General features: G+C 37.3%; 4 protein-coding genes across 4 annotated transcripts in view; 3 read left to right on the top strand and 1 right to left on the bottom strand.

The window, feature by feature from the left end:
- LOC141843833 (leucine-rich repeat receptor protein kinase HPCA1-like) overlaps nucleotides 1-9,420 on the top strand; it is an 11,620-nt gene extending 2,200 nt beyond the window's left edge. The window contains exons 9-19 of the mRNA XM_074731855.1: nucleotides 6,335-6,406; nucleotides 6,502-6,570; nucleotides 6,642-6,716; nucleotides 6,811-6,882; nucleotides 6,967-7,101; nucleotides 7,189-7,601; nucleotides 7,688-7,819; nucleotides 8,079-8,218; nucleotides 8,302-8,521; nucleotides 8,613-8,848; nucleotides 8,926-9,420. Coding sequence (XP_074587956.1) covers nucleotides 6,335-6,406; nucleotides 6,502-6,570; nucleotides 6,642-6,716; nucleotides 6,811-6,882; nucleotides 6,967-7,101; nucleotides 7,189-7,601; nucleotides 7,688-7,819; nucleotides 8,079-8,218; nucleotides 8,302-8,521; nucleotides 8,613-8,848; nucleotides 8,926-9,420 — 2,059 coding nt within the window. The remainder of the gene's footprint in view (nucleotides 1-6,334; nucleotides 6,407-6,501; nucleotides 6,571-6,641; nucleotides 6,717-6,810; nucleotides 6,883-6,966; nucleotides 7,102-7,188; nucleotides 7,602-7,687; nucleotides 7,820-8,078; nucleotides 8,219-8,301; nucleotides 8,522-8,612; nucleotides 8,849-8,925) is intronic.
- Nucleotides 1,751-3,031, top strand: LOC141843834 (NAC domain-containing protein 68-like). Its single transcript, XM_074731856.1, has 3 exons — nucleotides 1,751-1,994; nucleotides 2,074-2,360; nucleotides 2,434-3,031. Exons 1-3 carry the CDS (start codon nucleotides 1,799-1,801, stop codon nucleotides 2,803-2,805), a joined length of 855 nt encoding a protein of 284 aa, XP_074587957.1. The 5' UTR covers nucleotides 1,751-1,798; the 3' UTR covers nucleotides 2,806-3,031.
- A 558-nt stretch (nucleotides 9,421-9,978) lies between the features above and the next one.
- LOC141844100 (autophagy-related protein 18d-like) lies at nucleotides 9,979-18,268 on the bottom strand. The gene is made up of 5 exons (XM_074732098.1): nucleotides 17,993-18,268; nucleotides 14,817-15,580; nucleotides 13,714-13,972; nucleotides 12,191-12,314; nucleotides 9,979-10,219 (listed from the first exon to the last, which is right to left on the bottom strand). Exons 2-5 carry the CDS (start codon nucleotides 15,573-15,575, stop codon nucleotides 10,111-10,113), a joined length of 1,251 nt encoding a protein of 416 aa, XP_074588199.1. The 5' UTR covers nucleotides 15,576-15,580; nucleotides 17,993-18,268; the 3' UTR covers nucleotides 9,979-10,110.
- Nucleotides 18,269-18,790: 522 nt separating this feature from the next.
- LOC141843908 (leucine-rich repeat receptor protein kinase HPCA1-like) overlaps nucleotides 18,791-21,043 on the top strand; it is a 3,568-nt gene continuing 1,315 nt past the window's right edge. Inside the window, exon 1 of the mRNA XM_074731929.1 lies at nucleotides 18,791-18,811. Within this exon, the coding sequence (XP_074588030.1) occupies nucleotides 18,791-18,811 (21 nt within the window). The remainder of the gene's footprint in view (nucleotides 18,812-21,043) is intronic.

Here is a 21,043-nt window from a genome sequence, read left to right as displayed (position 1 = left end):
AAAGGTATAGGAATACAAAATTAAAGAGTGAATAAGAGGTGAATGGGGCTGGAGGCAATGATAAGGTCATTTTCTCTCATCGTAAACACATACATTTTCTCAGGCTCGATATGAAATTTATGATTCCGTCCTAGTGTAGCACACTTGTTCAAAATATCACATTAAAGGATTAAATTCTCGAGGTAGATAGATATGTCAGCATCTTTAAATCTCTTTTAGGCCTCGAGTGAGATCCTGGACATTGTTCGGTTAACCCCTCAAGCCAAATTAATACATTCATTAAAGTTTGACAAATAACCCCCTCAAGCCAAATTAATACAACGACTAAACTGATTTTTTCGAGCTTTTACCTCGAGCTCACCATTTCAAACTCAACTCCTTGAGCTCTTGACTCCAAACTAGTAAAGGCATCTCCAATGTAAAATTTTTGGAGAGATTTGTAAAATCAAAAAAGTTCTCTAACATTGTGGAGGTGAAATTTGAGGTTTTAGTTTAAGAACAGTAGTCAAATTTCAAATTTATTTTTTCTTTCAAAAGCAACATTGTAGGTGGGGTCAATAATTAATTAATAATGAAATTTGAAATTTGTAATTTGAAATTTTTAAGATTGTGTAGAAAATAATAAATTTTTATACATTTGATGTGACATATTAGAAATTATAAAAAAAATTATTTAGAATAACAATAATTGAAGATACCATTCATGACCTAAGATCATAGCCACAATCTCTCAAGTATCTCTTAGTCGTATATTTATAAATAGTTAAATATGTCCATTATTTTTTAAAAAAGAAAATCATTCTCTTGCTTTCATAGGTTACTGTTGAATGCACTCTTAGAGCATCCCAACGATGCATTAATGGAGATGTTATAACATCGCTTGATGTTAAACATCAATGTACAAGGGTGTTATAACACCTCTCCACTTGAACATGTTCAAAGTTTTGAATATGTTTAAGTGATAGTGGAGTAGGCCACCTCCTAGCTGGTTTTAACCCATTAAAAAACATGTAATTTTTTTATTTTTTATTTTTTAATTATATTTATTAAACGGTTAGTTTTAATGGTTATTAATGGTTAGTTTTATTTTTTATTAAAAAATTATAATTTTAAAATAATAATAATAATTTTAATATAAAATATAAAAATTTTATTTACTAATAATTTTAAGATAGTTAAGTGTAACTCATAAATAATAAATATTGATGTTAAAAAAAAATGTGGATGAAAAAGATATGTTGTTATAATAAATATATGACAATGGATCTTATGCCTTTTAATAAGGTAGAGAAGGTGTTAGAATGAGGATGAATTATGGATATCCTTGGCAATTTAAGTACTTCTCATCGTAAGACTATATTTTAGAAATATCCTGTTCCGAACCATGTCCACGTCATCCTCGCTGAGATCCCAACGATCATCCTAATTCACCCCGTTGACTAATCGGAAACTAACTACGCAAGGCGACGACTTTCAAATCTTTGACTTGTGCCGTCAGACACGAACAGGCACCTGCGTCGATTCCTCTGTTCAGGTTCAGACCCCTTTATAAACGCACACGTACTCCGTGACTTCACCATCATCACATCTCCTCCTCGACTTTTGATCTTTTGATTTCGGTCAAGACGCCCCCCCGCGAACCTTCCACGGCCCTTCTCGCTGCCGCCGCCTCCTCGTTCCTTGCCCTCTCGTCGCCGCCTACAGACCAACGCCAACGTGCTTATATATACCCCTCCTGACTGTTCCTTTGCCTCAACTGCAAGCCAACTAGCTATTCGATATATTTCCCGAGAGAAAGATGAACACGACGACATTGGTGGCCACCAGGAGAGACGCCGAGGCCGAGCTCAACCTGCCGCCTGGCTTCCGCTTCCACCCCACCGACGAGGAGCTCGTCGTCGATTACCTCGTCCGCAAGGCCACAGGCCAGCGCCTCCACGTCCCCATCATCGCCGAGGTCGACATCTACAAGCTCGACCCTTGGGACCTTCCAGGTATTATACATAGTTATCCATCAATCATTCCGTCGAACACCTTGCGAGTGCTCTAAAAATTGCACCTTTCTGTGACCAGAAATGGCGTTGTTTGGAACCAAAGAATGGTACTTCTTCACCCCGAGAGACCGCAAGTACCAGAACGGTCTAAGGCCCAACAGGGCCGCAGGAAGAGGGTACTGGAAAGCCACCGGCGCCGACAAGCCGATATCGGTGCCGGGAAGCCGTCGGCCTATCGGGATAAAGAAAGCTTTGGTGTTCTACCACGGCAAGGCTCCGAGAGGCGTCAAGACGGATTGGATCATGCATGAGTACACCTCTGCCGATGTCGATCGATCCGCCAACAACAAGAAGGGCAATCTGAGAGTAAGTCTATGCACGACTACCTCACTAAATCATAAAATTATGACAACTAACCAAAGAAAATCCATCGCTGCAGTTGGATGATTGCGTGTTGTGTCGCTTGTACAACAAAAAGAACAACTGGGAGAAGATGATGCAACAGAACAGGAAGCCCACCGATTCCTTCGACACGAATGGTGATGCAAGGTCAGACAGTACTGCGCGGAGTACTAAAGATTCCGACTACGTCGAGCATAATTCCGGCGCCGGCGGCTTTCAGCAGGTGGATGCTGTGAAAGAAGAGGAGGATTGGTTCATGGGCTTGAATCTGGATGACTTCCAGAGCACCATGGACGCAATTGGATTTGAACCTGCATCAGTTGTCAGTATCTCAAACCAGGATTACTTCAATCCGGGTGTCGAGTATCTGGAGCAGAGCCAATCAAACATGCAGCTGTTCTGGAATTAGATTTATTCCTCTGTACATAGTACCAGGAAGAGACCAGAATAGGATGAAAAGAACAACTCTAAGCGTGGCAGTTGCAGAAGGTTATGAACGTTTCTCCAAGAAGAGACCAGAATAGGATTCTTTTGTGTTTGTTCTTCAAATTTTGGAACAGAGATATTGTAACATGAAGGGGTGAAACTGATCCCTTACTAGCAGATTGATGATTTATTTATTAATTTGATTTCAATGGAGTTTGTGGATGGTCACTTCCCTTTGCTCTGTCACATAACTACGACCAACATATTAACTTGTCGAATCTAGTGAAGTAGGTTAGGTGCTCAACTCGAGCAACATGACTTATATGCTTGGTCTAATCGGTTCATTCGAATTGATTGGTTAATATAGATTAATTCAAGTTGACCGGATGGTTGAATCGACTTCCTAGCCTCACCTAATCAGATTGATCAAGTAAATCAATCGAGTTGCTCGGCTAGATAAGACTAATCGGGCAACTTGGCTAACTCAAACTCACCTGGTCGAGAGGTAATTTATCATCTCTAGAAAACAAGTTGAAACAATCTAACCAAACACAACCAAAATTTTTGAAAGGAAACAATCAAAAGCGTGCCATATCTTCCTTTACTAGTCAACCACTTTAACAACATCAATATATCCACAAAAGCTCTGAGATCAAATCAGTGTTTTTGGAGTTGAAAACACACACTAACATTTTTCTCCCAACCTGCCTATTTAATCTACGTTTAGGACACTTGTACCATGCATTTGTGCAGGTCTACTAATCAAATCTTCCTTTCAAATCAACATAATCACATAGTTTAATCTTCATAGTCCTATCAGTCGTCCTATCCGGCAACCTTGAATGAGTCTCCTAAGCTTTACAGGTTTCTTTCTTTTAATATTCGAGGAATAAATAACCCTCAAACTGAAACAATATATAATCTTGTGTAGTTATTAATGCAGTATATTCAACATCAGCATATTGTCGTTTTCGTGGTGTGAACTTGCGAACCTGAAGAATGTTGGCAGATTTTTCTTCTTGTCGAACTTGATCGATACTTTCTTTAATAACAATGTGCAGGACGGCAATTAATTGTTCATGTTTGTTTTTGCCACCAGTATTGCATAGTTTGCCTACACCTGGCTTTCATCTACAAGTCCTTGTTCAAAATGTTATAGTTTAATCCTTCGGACGACCTCAGCGATAGCAACATTGTGCATGGTTTTATTCCCTGCACCAAGCTGTGCTCGTCCACCTTCCTTGTCTCTCGGACTTCCCAAAGAAGGCAAACAACAGCATTGAAGCTCCGTTGGCTCCAGATTAAGGTATAAGAGTTAGCTTTTGCGTGATAGAAAATGATGGTGGTTCAACTGATCGCAAGCTAAAGCTGGTAACTTTCTTCACAGATGAAGGGGTTTTGTCTGCTGTTGATGTGCTTTGTCTGTCTTAGACTTAGCTTCTGCTCAACAGATTCACAGGATGGTAATTCCTTTCTTCTTTTCCTTGTGTTTTCCGATTGAAACATGATCTTTTTCTTACATCTATTTGTAAGAAGAACATTTCTGGAGGAGAGAATATAATCCTGTTTGGCACAAGAATTAACTAAATTATTGACATGCTCATCAGTTTCTGCTCTCAAATCTCTGGCTAGCCAATGGAGGAACACACCTCCAAGCTGGAGCAAATCCAATGATCCTTGTGGTGATGCCTGGGAAGGTGTGCTCTGCTCGGCTTCGAGGGTGACGGGCCTGTGAGTATCTTCTTCAACAATAAACTTAGGAGCAAAAGGAAGAGAAGACCCTTCACTTTAGGTCTATGAAGGCTTCCTTCCATGCATAAGTGTTGTGCACAAATTTGAACTACTTTAAAATCTATACATACCTTATCATTGACCACAACCTGTCTTCAGGAGGCTATTCAGCATGGGTATTGAAGGAACTTTGAGCAGTGACATACAAAAGCTCACAGAGTTGGAAGAGTTGTATGTCAAATTATTTAAATTCTTAAGAAACCAAATCCTAATGTTTCATGTATGACATTGTGTTGAACTTGTAGAGATCTTTCATTTAACCTAAATCTTGGCGGTCCACTTCCTCCGAGCATTGGGAACTTGAAGAAGCTTAAAACTTTGTAAGTCAGTATGAAACTCTTATAAGAAGATCTATGCTCATACATGTGATGATGGAATCCATTTTTTCATTTTTTCTTAGGAGATTGATTGGTTGCCAGTTCAGTGATCAGATCCCTGATGAAATAGGCAACCTACTTAATATCACTGTGTTGTGAGTACTTAGATCTTTGTTGTATCATTTTTGGAACTTATATTCATCAAATATACATGAATTGGAGACTCTTAAACTTATGTTCCAGATCACTAAACTCCAACAAATTCAGTGGTGAAATACCTGCTTCTATTGGTAGACTCTTCAATCTCAACTGGCTCGACCTTGCTGACAATCAATTGTTTGGACATCTCCCAGTTTCAACAAGTCATGCTTGGGGATTAGATCAGCTTCTAAATGCCTCTCATTTGTAAGCCTATCTTTGAATTCATAAATAAGTTTCTGTATGCTAAAACAGATCATAGGGACTAAAGTTATCTAGCTCCAAGTGAGCTCATCTTGGCTTTTCACAATTTCCCCAGCTCGGCACGCCCTCGTGTCGGCTATTGAACTATGGCATGGAGTTTCTAGACAGGGCTAAGATGATTGTCACTCAAGCACAATAAATATAGTAACATAATGTGCAAAATAATAAAACTGTATCAAAGCTTATGATAAAACATTGTTCATTAGTACAAAATGGCAAGTGCATAGTAAACTAATGAAAAGGCAGAAGAATTGTGTGAAACTTCAATCTCAGTAGTAGTGATTTTTCAATCTATCCAAATTTCTTACTAAATTAGTCAGAGAAAGAAGTTTATTTCTATAACATAAACATGCTATAACAAATAGTAACTCAAGAATAAGAAAGTTTGATATTGGTCTAGTTGCAGACTAGATATGCCATTTACATCGAGCTCTAACTTCCAATACAATTAACAAAAGCAACATAAAAAAGTCTTATCACCGACCGTAGGTATGCAAGAACTACAATTGATTTTTTGTGAGACTAGTTTTGATGATGGTATTGATAGAGATTGCAAACTAGGAATTCTTGAGTATGAATTTGTTATTTGTCTATTATTTCCTTAACAGCCATTTGAACAAGAACCAGTTATCAGGACCAATTCCAAAGAACTTTTTCAGCTTGGACATGAAAGCTATACATATGTAAGCAATAACTTATACATTACTTGCTTCCTTTACCAAGCTCTATAATTCTTCCATCTCTTATTGATCGCTTGCATTCAGACTTCTGGACCATAACAACTTTTCTGGGCCAATTCCAGACTCCATAGGTTTTGTCCAATCACTTGAAGTCCTGTGAGTTTTTTAAGTTACTACTTGCCTACTTACTAATGTGTCTCATTTATTAGCATTATCCTATTCAATTTACTTCTTATTGATATTATTTTAACTTTATTTTCAGTCGTCTCGATAGCAATTTCTTAAATGGAACCATTCCTTCTAGGATTAGTAACCTCACATCCCTCAATGTCCTGTGAGTAATCTTTGCAGTTACATACAACTTATTCCAGAACCATCAAGTATTTAACACACTTAGATTCACAAAATCAATGTTTCGATTGCTTTCAGAAACCTAGCAAACAACAAGCTATCTGGAATGTTGCCAGATCTAACTGGAATGGCTGCCCTCAACTATCTGTAAGAATGCTAATCCATTGTTGAGCAGCATGTTATTGAGAATCAGGAAATCATTAACAGTTCTTGTTCAGGGATTTAAGTAACAACTCATTCAGTCAATCTGTAGCTCCATTGTGGTTCTCAGATCTGCAAAATCTCACAACTCTGTAAGTTCAAAAAGTTCTAAATACTGGTTAATTCTAATCTCATGTTGTCTTGAGTTAGCATCTTAATCCAAGAATTCACCATTGGTTTTGTCAGAAATATAGAATCAGCGAACCTTCAAGGAGATGTGCCGCAAACAATCTTTAGCTTTCCCGGACTTCAACAAGTGTAAGGATTTTCATCCAAGACAGCAAAACTTCCAAGAAACTGCTGTATCTTTAAAAATAAACTTTTTCGGTGATCAATTTATAGGAAGCTTGATGATAATGAATTCACTGGTGATCTCAACATGGGTGACAACATTAGTAGGGAGCTGAAAGTGGTAGACTTTGAGAACAATAAGTTGACATCAATTACTCTCTCTTCCAACTACAACCATTCTATAATGTGAGCACTTCTCGACTTGCTATTACTACATTGCGAACAATAACTGTGTTCTTGTCTGATCCTTCTCTTCCAACTTCATGTCTTTAGACTCGTGGGGAATCCAGTTTGTAGTAATGTTCTGCTACGAGGGACATCATATTGTAATCTTCAACAAGACTCAACGACTTATTTCTCGAGCGTTGATTGCTCAAATCCTTATGGAGGCTCAATTATTTGCAGAGCACCTTCCTTTAGTGACATTAGCAATAATCTTCAACCAATGTGGAATGTAGTGGCATATAATCTTAATGGCACTCCAGTTACCTACTCTCTTGGAAGTTATTTCTTTGATGGTAATGCATATCTTCAAGTACAGCTAAAAATGTGCTCTAACAATAGCAGAGACTTCACTAGGAGCCAGATACTGCAATGGTTTGATTTGAATAGCCAAAAGCTCTTGCTTCCTGAAATGTATGGGCCATGCCATTTCAATCCTTTGCCGTATGTGTTCCGGAAAAAGGGTACATATTTTAGCACAATTAAGCTAGCAATTTAACATCTCGTATTACTGATACCTGTTCTACTGACATTGTTGAATGGATTGCAGCAAATCAATCTTTAGTCATTGCACTAGTAGCTGGATCTGTTGTTGCAGCATTGATCATCGCGGGGCTCGGAACCTATGCATATTGGCAGAAAAAGAGAGCTAAAAAGGCCATCAATCTGAACAACCCTTTTGGTAAGATACCTCCACAAAAACATTGCCCTCAAGGAAAAATCTCACTAGCATTAATGCTATTTACATTTAGGTCTGTAGGTTTGTAAAGTTGCAGATTACAAAATTGAGATGCTAATCAACATGAAGTCGTTCCTAATTCCTAGTCCATAATCGTGGTTCAGCACATCTTTATTCTTTAGGAGAACAGAATCTATTTTGTTAGCTGAAGCAATTTGTTTCTTTGTACAAGGCTATTTAACAATTGTTGTTATTCTTGTAGCATCATGGGGCTCAGCTGGTGACGACGCAGGAGATGCGCCACAACTTAAACTAGCAAGATGTTTTTCTCTAGATGAAATTAAAAGCTTCACAAATAATTTCTCAACAGACAATGAAATTGGATCAGGTGGATATGGAAAGGTAAGAAATTTGCTATTCCATTGCCTTTAAGATCGGTAACCCTCACCAGATATCATTCAGGTGCTTCATATATCATTTTTCAGGTCTACAAAGGAAAGCTTTCAGATGGGCAGATAGTTGCGATCAAGAGATCTCAGAAGGGTTCCAAACAAGGTGGACTTGAATTCAAGACTGAGATCGAGATGTTGTCCAGGGTGCACCACAAGAACCTTGTGGAACTCGTAGGATTCTGCTTCGAAAAGGGCGAAAGGATGCTGGTGTATGAGTACATCTCCAATGGAACTTTATCTGATAACTTGTCTGGTAGAATCTCCAAACACTGCCTCTGATGGAATTTTAATCTGCCATGGCTGTTTTCTTCCACCCTCACAGCAGTAACTTCTATCAATTGCAGGAAGGAATGATCTGAAATTGGATTGGAAAAGAAGACTTAATATAGCTTTGGACTCAGCTAGGGGATTGGCTTATCTCCATGATCTCGCTAAACCTTCGATAATCCACAGGGATGTCAAATCGAGCAACATTCTGTTGGATGATAACTCAACTGCCAAAGTTGCTGATTTTGGTCTCTCAATGTTGTTGTTGGACAGCGATCGAGGCCACGTCTCTACTACCGTCAAGGGAACACTGGTAACATCTTGTGTTCTAACCAAATTAACATTCCTAACAATGATGCATTATTCAAAGAGCTGGGTTGATCTCCACAGGGTTACCTTGATCCTGAGTACTTCATGACCCAACAATTGACAGCCAAAAGTGATGTTTATAGCTTTGGAGTCGTAATGATGGAGCTGATCACTTCTAGGATGCCGATAGAGAAAGGCAAATACATTGTTCGCGAGGTGAGGACACGACTGGACAAGAGTGAGACAAAACTCTATGGCCTGAAAGACATAATTGATCCAGCTCTTGTTGAAGATGGAAGTCTCATTGGCTTCTGGAGGTTTGTGGAATTGGCTTTGCAATGTGTCGAAGACTCATCAGAGGATCGTCCAACGATGAACGATATAATAAAGGAGATCGAGAACATACTGAAGGATGATGAACTGAAAGAGAAACCAAATTCAGCATATTTATCAGCCACCTCTGTTGAACATGCAAATGGTGCTCCCATCCAAGCTTACGATGAGATGCTTCTTAGTAGGGAAGTTAACACCAGAAGTGATGCCACTCGCAGTGATAGATACACGTACTCAGAGTGAAAAACAAAACCCACTACTTGCAGCATTTGTATTTTTACTGACTGCAAATTGCAGTTCAAGGATGAATCACATGTACTTGAAGAATGCTAAGGGTTTGTATTATGATTTACAATGGCAGCCACAGCTAATGTTGAAAAACAAGTCGAGATGTAATAAGAGCAAATTATGAGAAGAGCCAAGTGTAAAACTATGAAAATTAATAATGATAACCTCTGAATATTAGTTTTTTAACCTGTTATATGTTATATTACATTATTACAATTTATGCCCCAGAGAGTAAAATTTCTTCTCTGCAGGTTTAAGTCGTGTGGGGGATGTAACAAGCATGCTATACAGGAATAAAATAGTGTGATCTAAGGCATCCAACAAAAGAATTGTCATGGAACATTTAGATCATACCTTGACATTCTGTTTCGGAGTTGAATGAAGCATGGTATCGAATGCTAATCAAACCTCAACTACCATATGCAGATCAAATTTTTAACATGGCCATATAGTACAAAGATGAGAAGTGGGCTTTCTTTTTTACAGGTTATATGGGTATACTAGAAATTGAAATTATATCGATGCCTGCACATATCATTATGCAGATGCTTTTTATTGGATTTAGAAACTTGGAAGATACAGCATATTTTGGACAACACAGGCTGCTACTAGATGGTATTGAAGTGGGATATTGTAGAAAAAAGATCAGTTTGCTGCCAACTTCCGCCGGCGGGTATCAGTTTCCAAAAATCGTACGTATTCTTTCTGTAACATCTGACCGCCATTCACTAGGTCGAAGCTGCACCTACGGAAGCTGGAGGAAGAAAAAATAGAATAAGGAGAGATCTTAGCACAAAGAAAATAAATCATTTGACTGACTTTTTTGATATAAAATGGTGAAATTTGAGGGCATATGTAGAGTTCATAATAAAATTCAATCCAATACCAGTATAATTAACAAAGATAAAATTTAAAACCAATATAATACAACCCAATAAAAATAATTTAAAATTTTCAGCTTCTAAATTTTTATTTTTTAAAAAAAAACTTAATCATTATGATTCCTACAGCAAGCAAGCAAACATTTAATGAAACTTTTAACAAGACATCACATGGATGTTGCAACTTTAAAAGGTAACAAAACGATTGATAGATAGATTGTTAAACCACATTAATTATATTTTTGTGAGACAAGAAATGGTACAAACCAATAGAAGAACTAGTCAAATTCCTAGTCTGCCCACTCTTTAAGCAAGGTGTTGCTGTAATGGTTATAGTTTAAGGGAGGGACGCAAGCAGATTGGTTGAGGGTTATCATAGACGAGTCAAGTGTAGTTGCGGGAGCGGAGATAGATGCAAATATTGTATCCAACCATTAACTTAATGTGTCTCTCAATGCCAAGTGACATGGCTAGAGATGACAACAAAACTTCATCATATTTCTACACTTATGAGTGAAAATCTATTCAAGGAAGAACACAAAAATGAGGAATAACAAGATGTTTTTAATTTCTCTCGTTTCTTTTCCTTCTTTATATAAGGTAAGCATTTACTTTTTCATTCAACGCTTCCTTCTCTCAGTTTCCTTCCCTCCTTTCCTTTCTTTCTCTCCTACTTCCATCTAACTCTTGTTCTAGCTTCTCCACAATATCTGAAGACCTTCTTGTCTCCCAGGTTAGAACTGTATCTTATTTAGGTGACTTATTTCCATAGTTGCAAATAAGAAGGTGGCACCCTCCCTAATTAGCCATGCAGTGTGTTCATAAAAGCAATGTGTTTCCTTAGCTGACGCCTTACTTTTAATATATATTATTCTTCACCTAACCTTACCTTTAGTGGTGTTGAATTGTCAAGCACCAACAAGTGTACGAAATTGCCTACATCAGTTACAAATTACAATACCATTTTCTCAGTTCTAGATAAACTTCTCGCTTTTCTTACACCTAAAAGTTAACAGACATAATAGACTATAAGTTAAACACTCAAGAAACAGACTCAAAGACAAGCACCAAGATCTTCCATTCAAAAAGACAAAGGACAATTTGTAATGAAGAAATTTTGTTCTTACAAACTACTTATTCTGAGAGACGCTACATGAAATCTATAACAGAATGGTCCATAAATTCAACTGTGCCATGCAAGGATAAGATACATGTACCTATCCCAAATAGCTGGAACAAATTGACGCTTAAGAAATTTCAATACGATGGATACCATCAAACGACGATCAAACGGAGTTTTGGATCGTAGTTTTAGATTGTATGTACTGGCAAAGTTTAAACTTAAATTTGATATCAAAACAGCATAAGTAGTTCACAGAACAAGATTACTTAAATTGAACTTGGCAGAGCCATGTCAGGAATAAAGAAAATTCATGTTGCTGTGGAGAAATCAGCATGATAAAAAAATTGTAGGTTAAATCAAGTCAACTATACCTAAGAAAGGTTATTGACCTTTCGTTCACCTATCTCCTTTGTGTTCTTTCCACTTATTTCTTCTAGCTAGTATTCTTATTTTTAAGCAAACATTTAATTACCCAAGAATGTCAGGCAATAGCTTTCAGCACAATATCAGATAAGTATGCTGAGATATCATTCATCTGGAGTTTATTTAACCAAAGGATAACATACAATTGGTAATATTTCATTAAGTGGTGTAGAAAACATAGTGGAATGAAGCTTTCATGATGGATTGTGATAAAAATATCTTAGAGAAGATAAACCTGACATGCAAATGGAAGAAATCTACCAATTTTGCTTTTAGTACAAGGTAGCATGATTAGTACCTGCCATCCATGCCAACAATCATAACTGAGTTTTGTGATCCAAAAGCAGCAATATAACGGGTGACCTCTGGCAAGTGAAACTGAGCAAAAGACCATTCGGAACTGAAATACTTAGGCAAGACACCTGATCAAACCACCCAATTAGAGAAGGCATGAAGACAGGCATCCTCGACAGATTAACAAAAATTCAAGTATCTAAAAATCAGTTTTTCATATTAAAAAACAAGGTAATTAAAAGTAAGGCTCGAATCATATAGAAGAGCATAGTCAAATAGTCAATCATTTTGGTGATTTTACAAATCATGAATTGTAAGATTAATGTTCAAATGATAAATAAGAAGAAAAAATATCTTACTATAATTTGTAAGAATATCATATTTAACAATTTTTAGCATCTACATTAATAAACAATGTCACAAATAATAAAATAGTCATATTAACTCTAAAAAATATACTAAAGTTTTATCTATCTTCTATATGACTGAATTACATTTACAAAAAATCAAAAAGACACATGTCACTCCATATCCTGTTCACGTGGGATATTATTATTTACATCAAGATATCATTATCTTGATCTATCATAGTCTTCCTTTTCCTCTTCAGCTTCTTTCTCAATATTTGCCTTCACTAGTAATTCACCCATATGGTTTGAACTTTTTCAATGCTAATCAAATTGAATAGTTCAATTCGAATCATGAATCATACAAGTCTAATAACTATGCTGTTTATTGCATATAGTAGAACCGTTTGGTAAAATTCCTTTATGAACCAAAAACTCAATGTAGAACAATGGTATTATTTTTTAAAATTGAATGGGTGTTAAAGGCACACAATCAATCACCAAAATCATTGATATGGTTTTTATGGTATGAGTATCTGAACTTCAGCCCTGCGAATGCTTTGACATACAGTTTCACTTACGGTCGCTAGCACTCAGCAGGTTCACACCTTCTGGCAAATTGGTAATGTGGTCTTCCATACAATAATGATCTGAAGTTTCAAATTAAATATTCACATTGTCCTTCTCTTTGTTCTAGTGCTGTCTATTACTCTTCCACAAGTATGGACTTATCTAAACAAACTCTTTCGGTCAATCTTTTTTATCTAAAAAGGTTAGCCAGTCAATATCTGAGTCCTATCCAATGAGAACTCTAGGCCTGAATTTTAAACCCAAAGTCAAAAAGACACTTTGCGCCATTAGGATTGAATAATAGTTTAATTCAAGGATTTGTTAGTATACCCTTAATAGATGTTGAAAGAAGTAAACGAAAATCAGATCAATAAATATGATTTATATTTTTAAATAGCTATTGAGCTGTAACACACAAGTCAGAACCACCACAAATCAACAATTCTTGACACATTCCTGGACTATAATAGATATTCTAACAGGTTTTTTTGCGTCTAAGAAAACAAATCAAACCGAATCCATTAATCAGTGGAATTATTCTAATAGGTATTGTTCCCATCATAAACAACACAGAAAAGAAAAAACAGTGGCCTAGGCATGAATGGCATACTTCTCATGAAATAAAGTGACGAGTTGGTATTTGTTCCAGTGTTTGTAGATACAAGGGCATTGAGACTACTAGAAGAGTTCTGATGAACAATTCCTGGAGCTTGAGCAGATGCAAGCTGGGTTGAAGCATCTTCTCCAGCCACTCTAACTCGAAGACTAAACACATGAATAGTTCCTTTGTCACTTGAAACAACCAGCCATTGTACATTTGGAGAAAGGGCAATGCTATATATTTCAGCACTATCTAGTCCTCTGCGTACCTATACTTTTATTGACAAGAAATATATAAGTACATAAAATGAGTCAAAACACAATTTAATATGGTTACCAGTCAATAAGCAAATATTCATCACAGACAGTATTAGTCTAAGATGGCAGATTGTTACAGAATGAAAGAAAATGCAAATGAATAAATAAATAAAATAAAAACATATAACTTCATAACACTAAGAAGTGACGCATTTATACTCTCATACTCTATGCAGATGGCAGGCTTTAAAGCATAGTTAGAAGTTTAATATCCTTAAAGAAACCGGAGGGAAGCAACTTTAATCTAGTCAACTGTGAAATTTTAGCAAGCATTTTCCCAAAATTAGAAGAAAAAAAAGGAAAAATAAGACATAAAGTAAGCTAAACAACCAGCTAATCTAACTCACAGTCTCACACTAGACTATTGCAACTTTAAACACACTAAAAATCCAACATTTAGATAAATCAATTACTTAACTCACTCTATAAAATAACTTAGCTCTAGTAAAGTCTTGAACATGTAAAAGAACCCTTATGCTTTTTTTCACAAAAAAAAACCCTTAAACAACTAGCAATCATTGACTAATTTGTGAGCTTGTAAGAATGTGGATTATACATTCAAAACCATATGAAAGATACAAGGTTGATTATGCAAAAAAGGTTGAGCAAGATACTAATGGATATACTTTCCTAAGAGAATAGCAAAAGCATTGGGAGCAAGGAAAAGAGTTGGACTTTTTCTAAATATCTCACAGCCCAAATGTTTCCAATAAAATTTGAGCACTGCAACCAAAATAAGGAACCTGTTCTACTTCGTATCAGATCAGTAGCATAAGGCAAAGCTTGAAGTTCTACCTCTTGCAGTTGTGTACCATCCATGGTGTTGAATATTCTGATCAATGTGCCTTTTGTGCTTGCAGTGGCTAGAAGTAGCCCATCCAAGGTAAGAGTCATACAAGATATCTGAGAATCATGAGCACTAAAAGATTTTGTCATCTTCAAACCAAAATGTTCAACTCGGACATCTCCCTGACGCAAACCAGGGTATGCCAACACAGAGGTGCTGGAATGATGTGAGAGACAACAAAGTCCTTTAGGATTAGATAGAGTCTCTATTTGATGAAGTAGCTTCAAGTCTGTGAAATCATATACATAAATCTTATGCTCAAGAACTATGACAAAACGATCTCGTCTTAGTTTCACTCCTCGGACATCAGATCTATATGTAAATTCACCAATGCAACGACTCTGATGATCATCCCAGATCACTACTTTGTTAGGTGGATATTGAGTATTGGTACCACTGCCTACAAGAGCTAGGATATTGGAACGAAAAAACATTTCAACAATGGCAAAGCCCCCACTTTTCAAATCTCTCCTAAAGGTTTCTTTGAAAGTGTTGCAGTTATAAATCCTGAAACCATTGCTTGTTCCAACTGAAAAACATCCATAGTCTTGATTCCAAGTCACTGATAGCAGCTCACTTTGATTACTATCATCACAGTCAGTTGGGTCCATTTGACTAGGAGTTGAAGATAGCCATGACTGTGGTGGTTCTGATGAGGCAATCCTCATTGGTGGATTAATGTTCCTTGTCGAAATTGTTGAGCTCATTGAGGCTGTAGACAAGAATAAAAAATGACAAAAGAAGTCAGGTCATTGTAAAGTCAGTGAGTCAACTTGGACTATACTGGATTTGCCAGCCTAATGTGAGAATGTAAAGACATTAGAAGTTAAGACCGCCTAAAATCAATTAAATTATCCTCAGTTAGTAGACTATAAGGAAAGATCAACACAAACAAATAACAAAAGAAATGGAGAACCATGTTGTAGATATTTGCTAATTTGTTAAAGAATATTAAGTTGTATCATTCTGCCTACTGAATTAAACTTCAGTAGGCAAAAATGCTAAGAAACACTATGTTTAGGAATTAGGATTTGTGCATGATCCTATAAAGCACTGAAAACTAATGTCTGTGATCTGGTAGGTGAATTTAGCATGAGAAAGAAAAAGAAAACTAATCATAGAGAACAGAGATGTAAATGTGAAAAAAGGAGAGGGCATAAAAGCTGTTTAACTAGATACAACAATATCATTCTCTGAGATGAACTTAGCAGCTATCAGTTGCATCCAACATTGTGGCACAAAAATAAGTAATGGGAGTTTCTAAAGAAACTTGGGTATCTTGACTAGCCTGCAAAAGGGTCTACCATATTCAGAGGAAATAATCTAGATTATAAGGAAGACAGGTAAAATATAAATATACATGTATGTGAGTTGTTTCCTTGAGAGGATATATACATGGGAGGTTAGATAATTTGAATATTCAAATGAGAATTATATCAAAGATTTCTTTGCTCTTCTGTTTCATCATTTCTCTTTCAGACATCTTCAGCAATCTATTTGCAACCATAGACTCCAATGCTGAAAGCCTCCGGTTGATGATTTGGCTTGATAAGCTACTACACACCTTCATATGTTTCACAAGGAATTCCAGGCACTCATCATCGAACATAACACCCTTGTTACTCTATCACAGCTGGACCACCTGGTGATGGATTGACTGATGAGTGACCATCTCATACCACAACCACTTGTGCAGTCACAACACCAACAACATCACCTCCTCGAGCCAAGGACCACTTGTCAATTCTTTAATTTATCGATCCTTCTCCTCTAGATACCTAATTGTGGTTCACAGCATGAAAACCAAAGCAAGCCAACCTTGATGGTGGATGTAGGAATCAAGGAGCAACATGCTCACCCAATGCAACCACAAGGTTATCGCTACAATTAGGATCATAGTGCTCGTGTACACCATATAGTGAACATGATCCAATGTCAGTACTGCCACTATCGCTATTGGAAGAAGAATGATGGGAAAGGGAGCAACAGGAAACCAAATTAAGCACAAGGATAGAAGTAGAAATTTTGATTTTGATTAGTTTTGATCAGATTTTGAGTGATCCATGATGTTATGAAGGATGGATGCTCAAATTAAGCAACCCTTTGAATAATCCTCTTCCCCCTTCACCAATTCAAGGAAACACAAAAATGATGATCCATGAGAGCAATCCATAGCCAACATAATCCAATGTCAAGATTGCTTCTATCTCCACTGAAAGAAAAATAATGGGAAAGGGAGAGCAACAGCAAAATCAAATTAAGCACAAGGATAGAAATAGAAATTTTGATTTGTTTTGTTTAGATTTTGGGTGGATGTTATGAAGGATGGATGCTCAAATTCATCCATTTGAATTAATTGTCTTCCCTCTTCATCTATTCAAGGAAACAGCAAAATGATCATCCATCTGTTAACTTATCCACTGCTCAGCCATCCATCAAGTATCCACTGAAGGAAACATGGACTTAGTCTCCATTTAGGATTTCTAGCTCATACTTATGCTATCAGTTAACTTTTGTTTCGTTTCAGTAAAATACAAGTCTAATAAATAACATATTAGATACCAACCAAATTTGACAAAAATACAGAAAATTACATTCTGTTTACTAAATTGAACAAAACAAGTATTCTGTTTTGGATCTGCTTCTCATGACAGTTCAAGACAGTTTTTTAGACATCCGACTCAGAAGCCAACAGTGATGAATAGAAAAACAAATTCTCTTTAGTGTGGTGAACACGAATCCTCTAGAGTAGTCAATACACAGTGGCAAAGAATACGTAGCAAAACGTAAAGGCTATGATTTGTTCGTTTCCATGATCCAGAGAGCAAAGTGAAAGATAAAACTTCGACCATCCAACTTACTCAAGGAGCTAGCGTAAATAATAAGAACATAAATCAGAACAACCAACATTCGTCTCCCAGAGAAATCTTAACGCGATTACGCACCAAATTTTTTTGGAATAAAGACAAACGACCGACTCCAAAACGAACGAGTCGGTCAGCAGAAAAAAGCTTCACTCTAACACAAGAATGAGGAAGCTATCTCTCTACCTGGCAACATTCCCAACTTTCCAATCGACCAAAGTTGGAAGTAAACAAATCAAGCAAGTAGAGGGAAACAGAACCTTGCAGATCGAAGTCGAATCCCCAAGAGAAAACCGGTCAGAGCTCCACGGGAAGCATGATTCCACCAGATCAGGGACAGTAAAAGGGGTAGTGAAGCAAGAGACAGAGAGAGACGCAGAGGATCTTGGCGAAAGGATCCAAAAAGACCTCAAGCTTTCCCACCATCCTCTCCCCCCATTTTTATTACGCCCGAGCGAAGGAAGGGAATGAGAACGAGGTCGAAAGAAAGGGCAAGATCCGACGAATTATGGTGCGGAGAGATCCTGTACAGCGTTCCCTCCTCGTTCTGGCAAAACTCGTCGTTTGCAATTGTGACGCCTGCCGTCCGTTCCTGTCACTATCACATGCACGCCGTCAGTTCATTTGCTCGGCTTGACCGAGAAGAACGGCGGAGATGATGGAGTTTCTCGATGAACGGATGTGATGATGTAGAGTCCGGCATGCGTGAGTAGAAATTTATTTTTTATCTGTAAATATAAATTTATTTTTTATCTTCAAAATTAATCCTGAATTATTTTTAAAAATATGGATTTCTTCCTCTGTCCCACGCACACTGAGATACATTCTACCTCATCAAATATAATGTACTAAAAGATCAAAATAAATGATGCACTTGGATTATTTCCGATTTAATATATATAATATCACATGAAAGAGGAACAATCATACGCTGTTGATCTACAAATCATCCAGAAATATCCTCAACTCTCTGACTAATGCATGTGGCTGCCACAAGGTTAGGTGTCCTGACAATTTTTTTTCAAGGACATGCCAAAATGATCCAGCAATTTCACGAAATGGATCTAATCATAAAGATAGTATGTATGTTTCAGACTCCCCTTTTTATAGATTTGCTTTGATATTCTTCATAAATCATGGTTTATCTTGGATTCTAATTAATGACTCATCAAAACTTTTATTTAGATAATACAGGTCCCGCAAAGAATTCCTTTTGTTATGCTTGATGCATGTGTTTTACCTTAGCAGTCCTAAAAATTATAGTGGGTAAACTTTTTATAGTGACCGGCCCGCCGCCGAAACGGTCCTATATCAGAAAACCCTCTAGATTTTGGAGGCACGGTACCACTAGGTTGATAAAAGTATACTGCCTCAACAGCACCTCAGCCAACAAATACATGTTGCTAAGACTTGAATCGCGCAGCACCTCAGTCAACAAATACATGTTGCTATGAGGATTCGAGATAAGACACTTCAACAAAAAAATTATAGTGGGTAAATTTTTTATAGTGATCGACCCCACCGCCGAAACGGCCCCATATCAGAAAACCCCCTAAGGGATTTTTTGGAGGCACGATACCACTAGGTTGATAAGAGCATACTGCCTCAACAGCACCTCAGCCAACAAATACATGTTGCTAAGACTTGAATCGCACAGTACCTCAATCAACAAATACATGTTGCTATGAGGATTCGAACTCGAAACCTCAAGCAACATATGTCTCCATGCTTACCACTTGGGATAAGATACTTCAACAAAAATTGTAGTGGGTAAATTTTTTATAGTGATCGGCCCCACCGCCGAAACGGCCCCATATCAGAAAACCCCCTAAGGGATTTTTTGGAGGCACGGTACCACTATGTTGATAAGAGCCTACTGTCGAAACAGCACCTCAGCCAACAAATACATGTTGCTAAGACTTGAATCGCACAATACCTCAGTCAACAAATACATGTTGCTAAGAGGATTCAAATCCGAAACATCAAGCAACACATGTCTACAGATACTTTAAAAAAAAATGATAATCCCAGTCAGTCACATCTCTAGGGGTGGCCGGCTCGGTCCCACGGAAGTTTCCCACCGACTACCAGGGTAAATCGGGAAGCGCATACGGCGGCCAATCTAGATGCTCATCATCCTTTGATTGTGTTCCCCATTTGAAAGAAAATTTTTGTAAATACGTCGTAGCTGGGGATCCGACAAATTTGCGGTCCCTGATCACAATCCGGATGTCCTACCGTTGCACTATTGCCCCGGGGACAATATAATGGTGTTTTCAGTATAATGGTGTTTTATCTTTAAACAATATAATGGTGTTTTCAGTAAAGTTTTATTTAAAGAATTTCTTGCTCCTGAAACCCCACTATTTCGCTTCTTAGATGCTCGTGACACCCAAAGCAGCAACAAGTAAGCAAAGCAAATGTAAGATCAATTTCGACTGGAAAAGCATCAAGAGTGAGTTATATTCTTCAAAATTCTGAACTCTAATCCTTTGCAGTCTTAAGAGAGCAACTACACAGCCAGCGCAGTGTTCATCATACGAGCTAACCGAGTGCCGAATGGGCTGAGCTATCAAATGTCCGAATCAATCGAGTACCAAGTGGACTGAGCTATTGAGTATCGACCTTGTTGAGTGTAGACTAGTCTAAGTGTTGGAGTTATCGAATGGATCAACTATCAAGTGGCTTGAGTAAGTTGAATATCGAGCAGTCTGAGTGGGTTGACTGTTGAGTGATCGGACTAAGTAGATTGAGTGTCAAGCAGTTTGAGTGGATTAAGTATTGAGTGGTCCAATCGAGTAGGTCGAGTATTGAACAGTCCAAGTAGGTCAATTATCAAGCGATCTGAGTGCTAACTGAGTGTCAACTGTCAAGTTCGAATATCGACTATCAACGATCGATTCTGAGTGTCGAATTGCTCGAGTGTTGACTGCCAAGTTTAAGTGGAAATCTGAGCTAAGATTTGTCAAGGTATATATTAGATATAATTTTTTTTGAAATAGATTCGTCTTCCTCATGTGATGCTTTGAGATTATATTAGACATTTATTTCATGATGATATAACGGATTGAGTACAATCATAATTTAGCATTAATTGTTTTTAATAAACTGAGCATGTATCTGAATACTATCATAGGGAAATGAAAATTATTATCACATTGGAGATTGTTGGAGAAAGAAGATGGATGAAAATTTTCATCCTTTCTGTCCAAAGTAAGAGCTTCGACTCAGGGCGATATTACACCTATTGATTAATGACCGAATAAAAGTATTATTTGTCTTCACCCGCTTGGCTTGAAATGTAATAGTCA

The sequence above is a fragment of the Curcuma longa genome, chromosome 13 (assembly GCF_044706935.1).
Source record: "Curcuma longa cultivar G26 ecotype Majalengka, Jawa Barat chromosome 13, ITB_CL_G26_1.1, whole genome shotgun sequence".
NCBI lineage: Eukaryota > Viridiplantae > Streptophyta > Magnoliopsida > Zingiberales > Zingiberaceae > Curcuma > Curcuma longa.
This window is presented reverse-complemented; position numbering and strand designations above follow the sequence as displayed.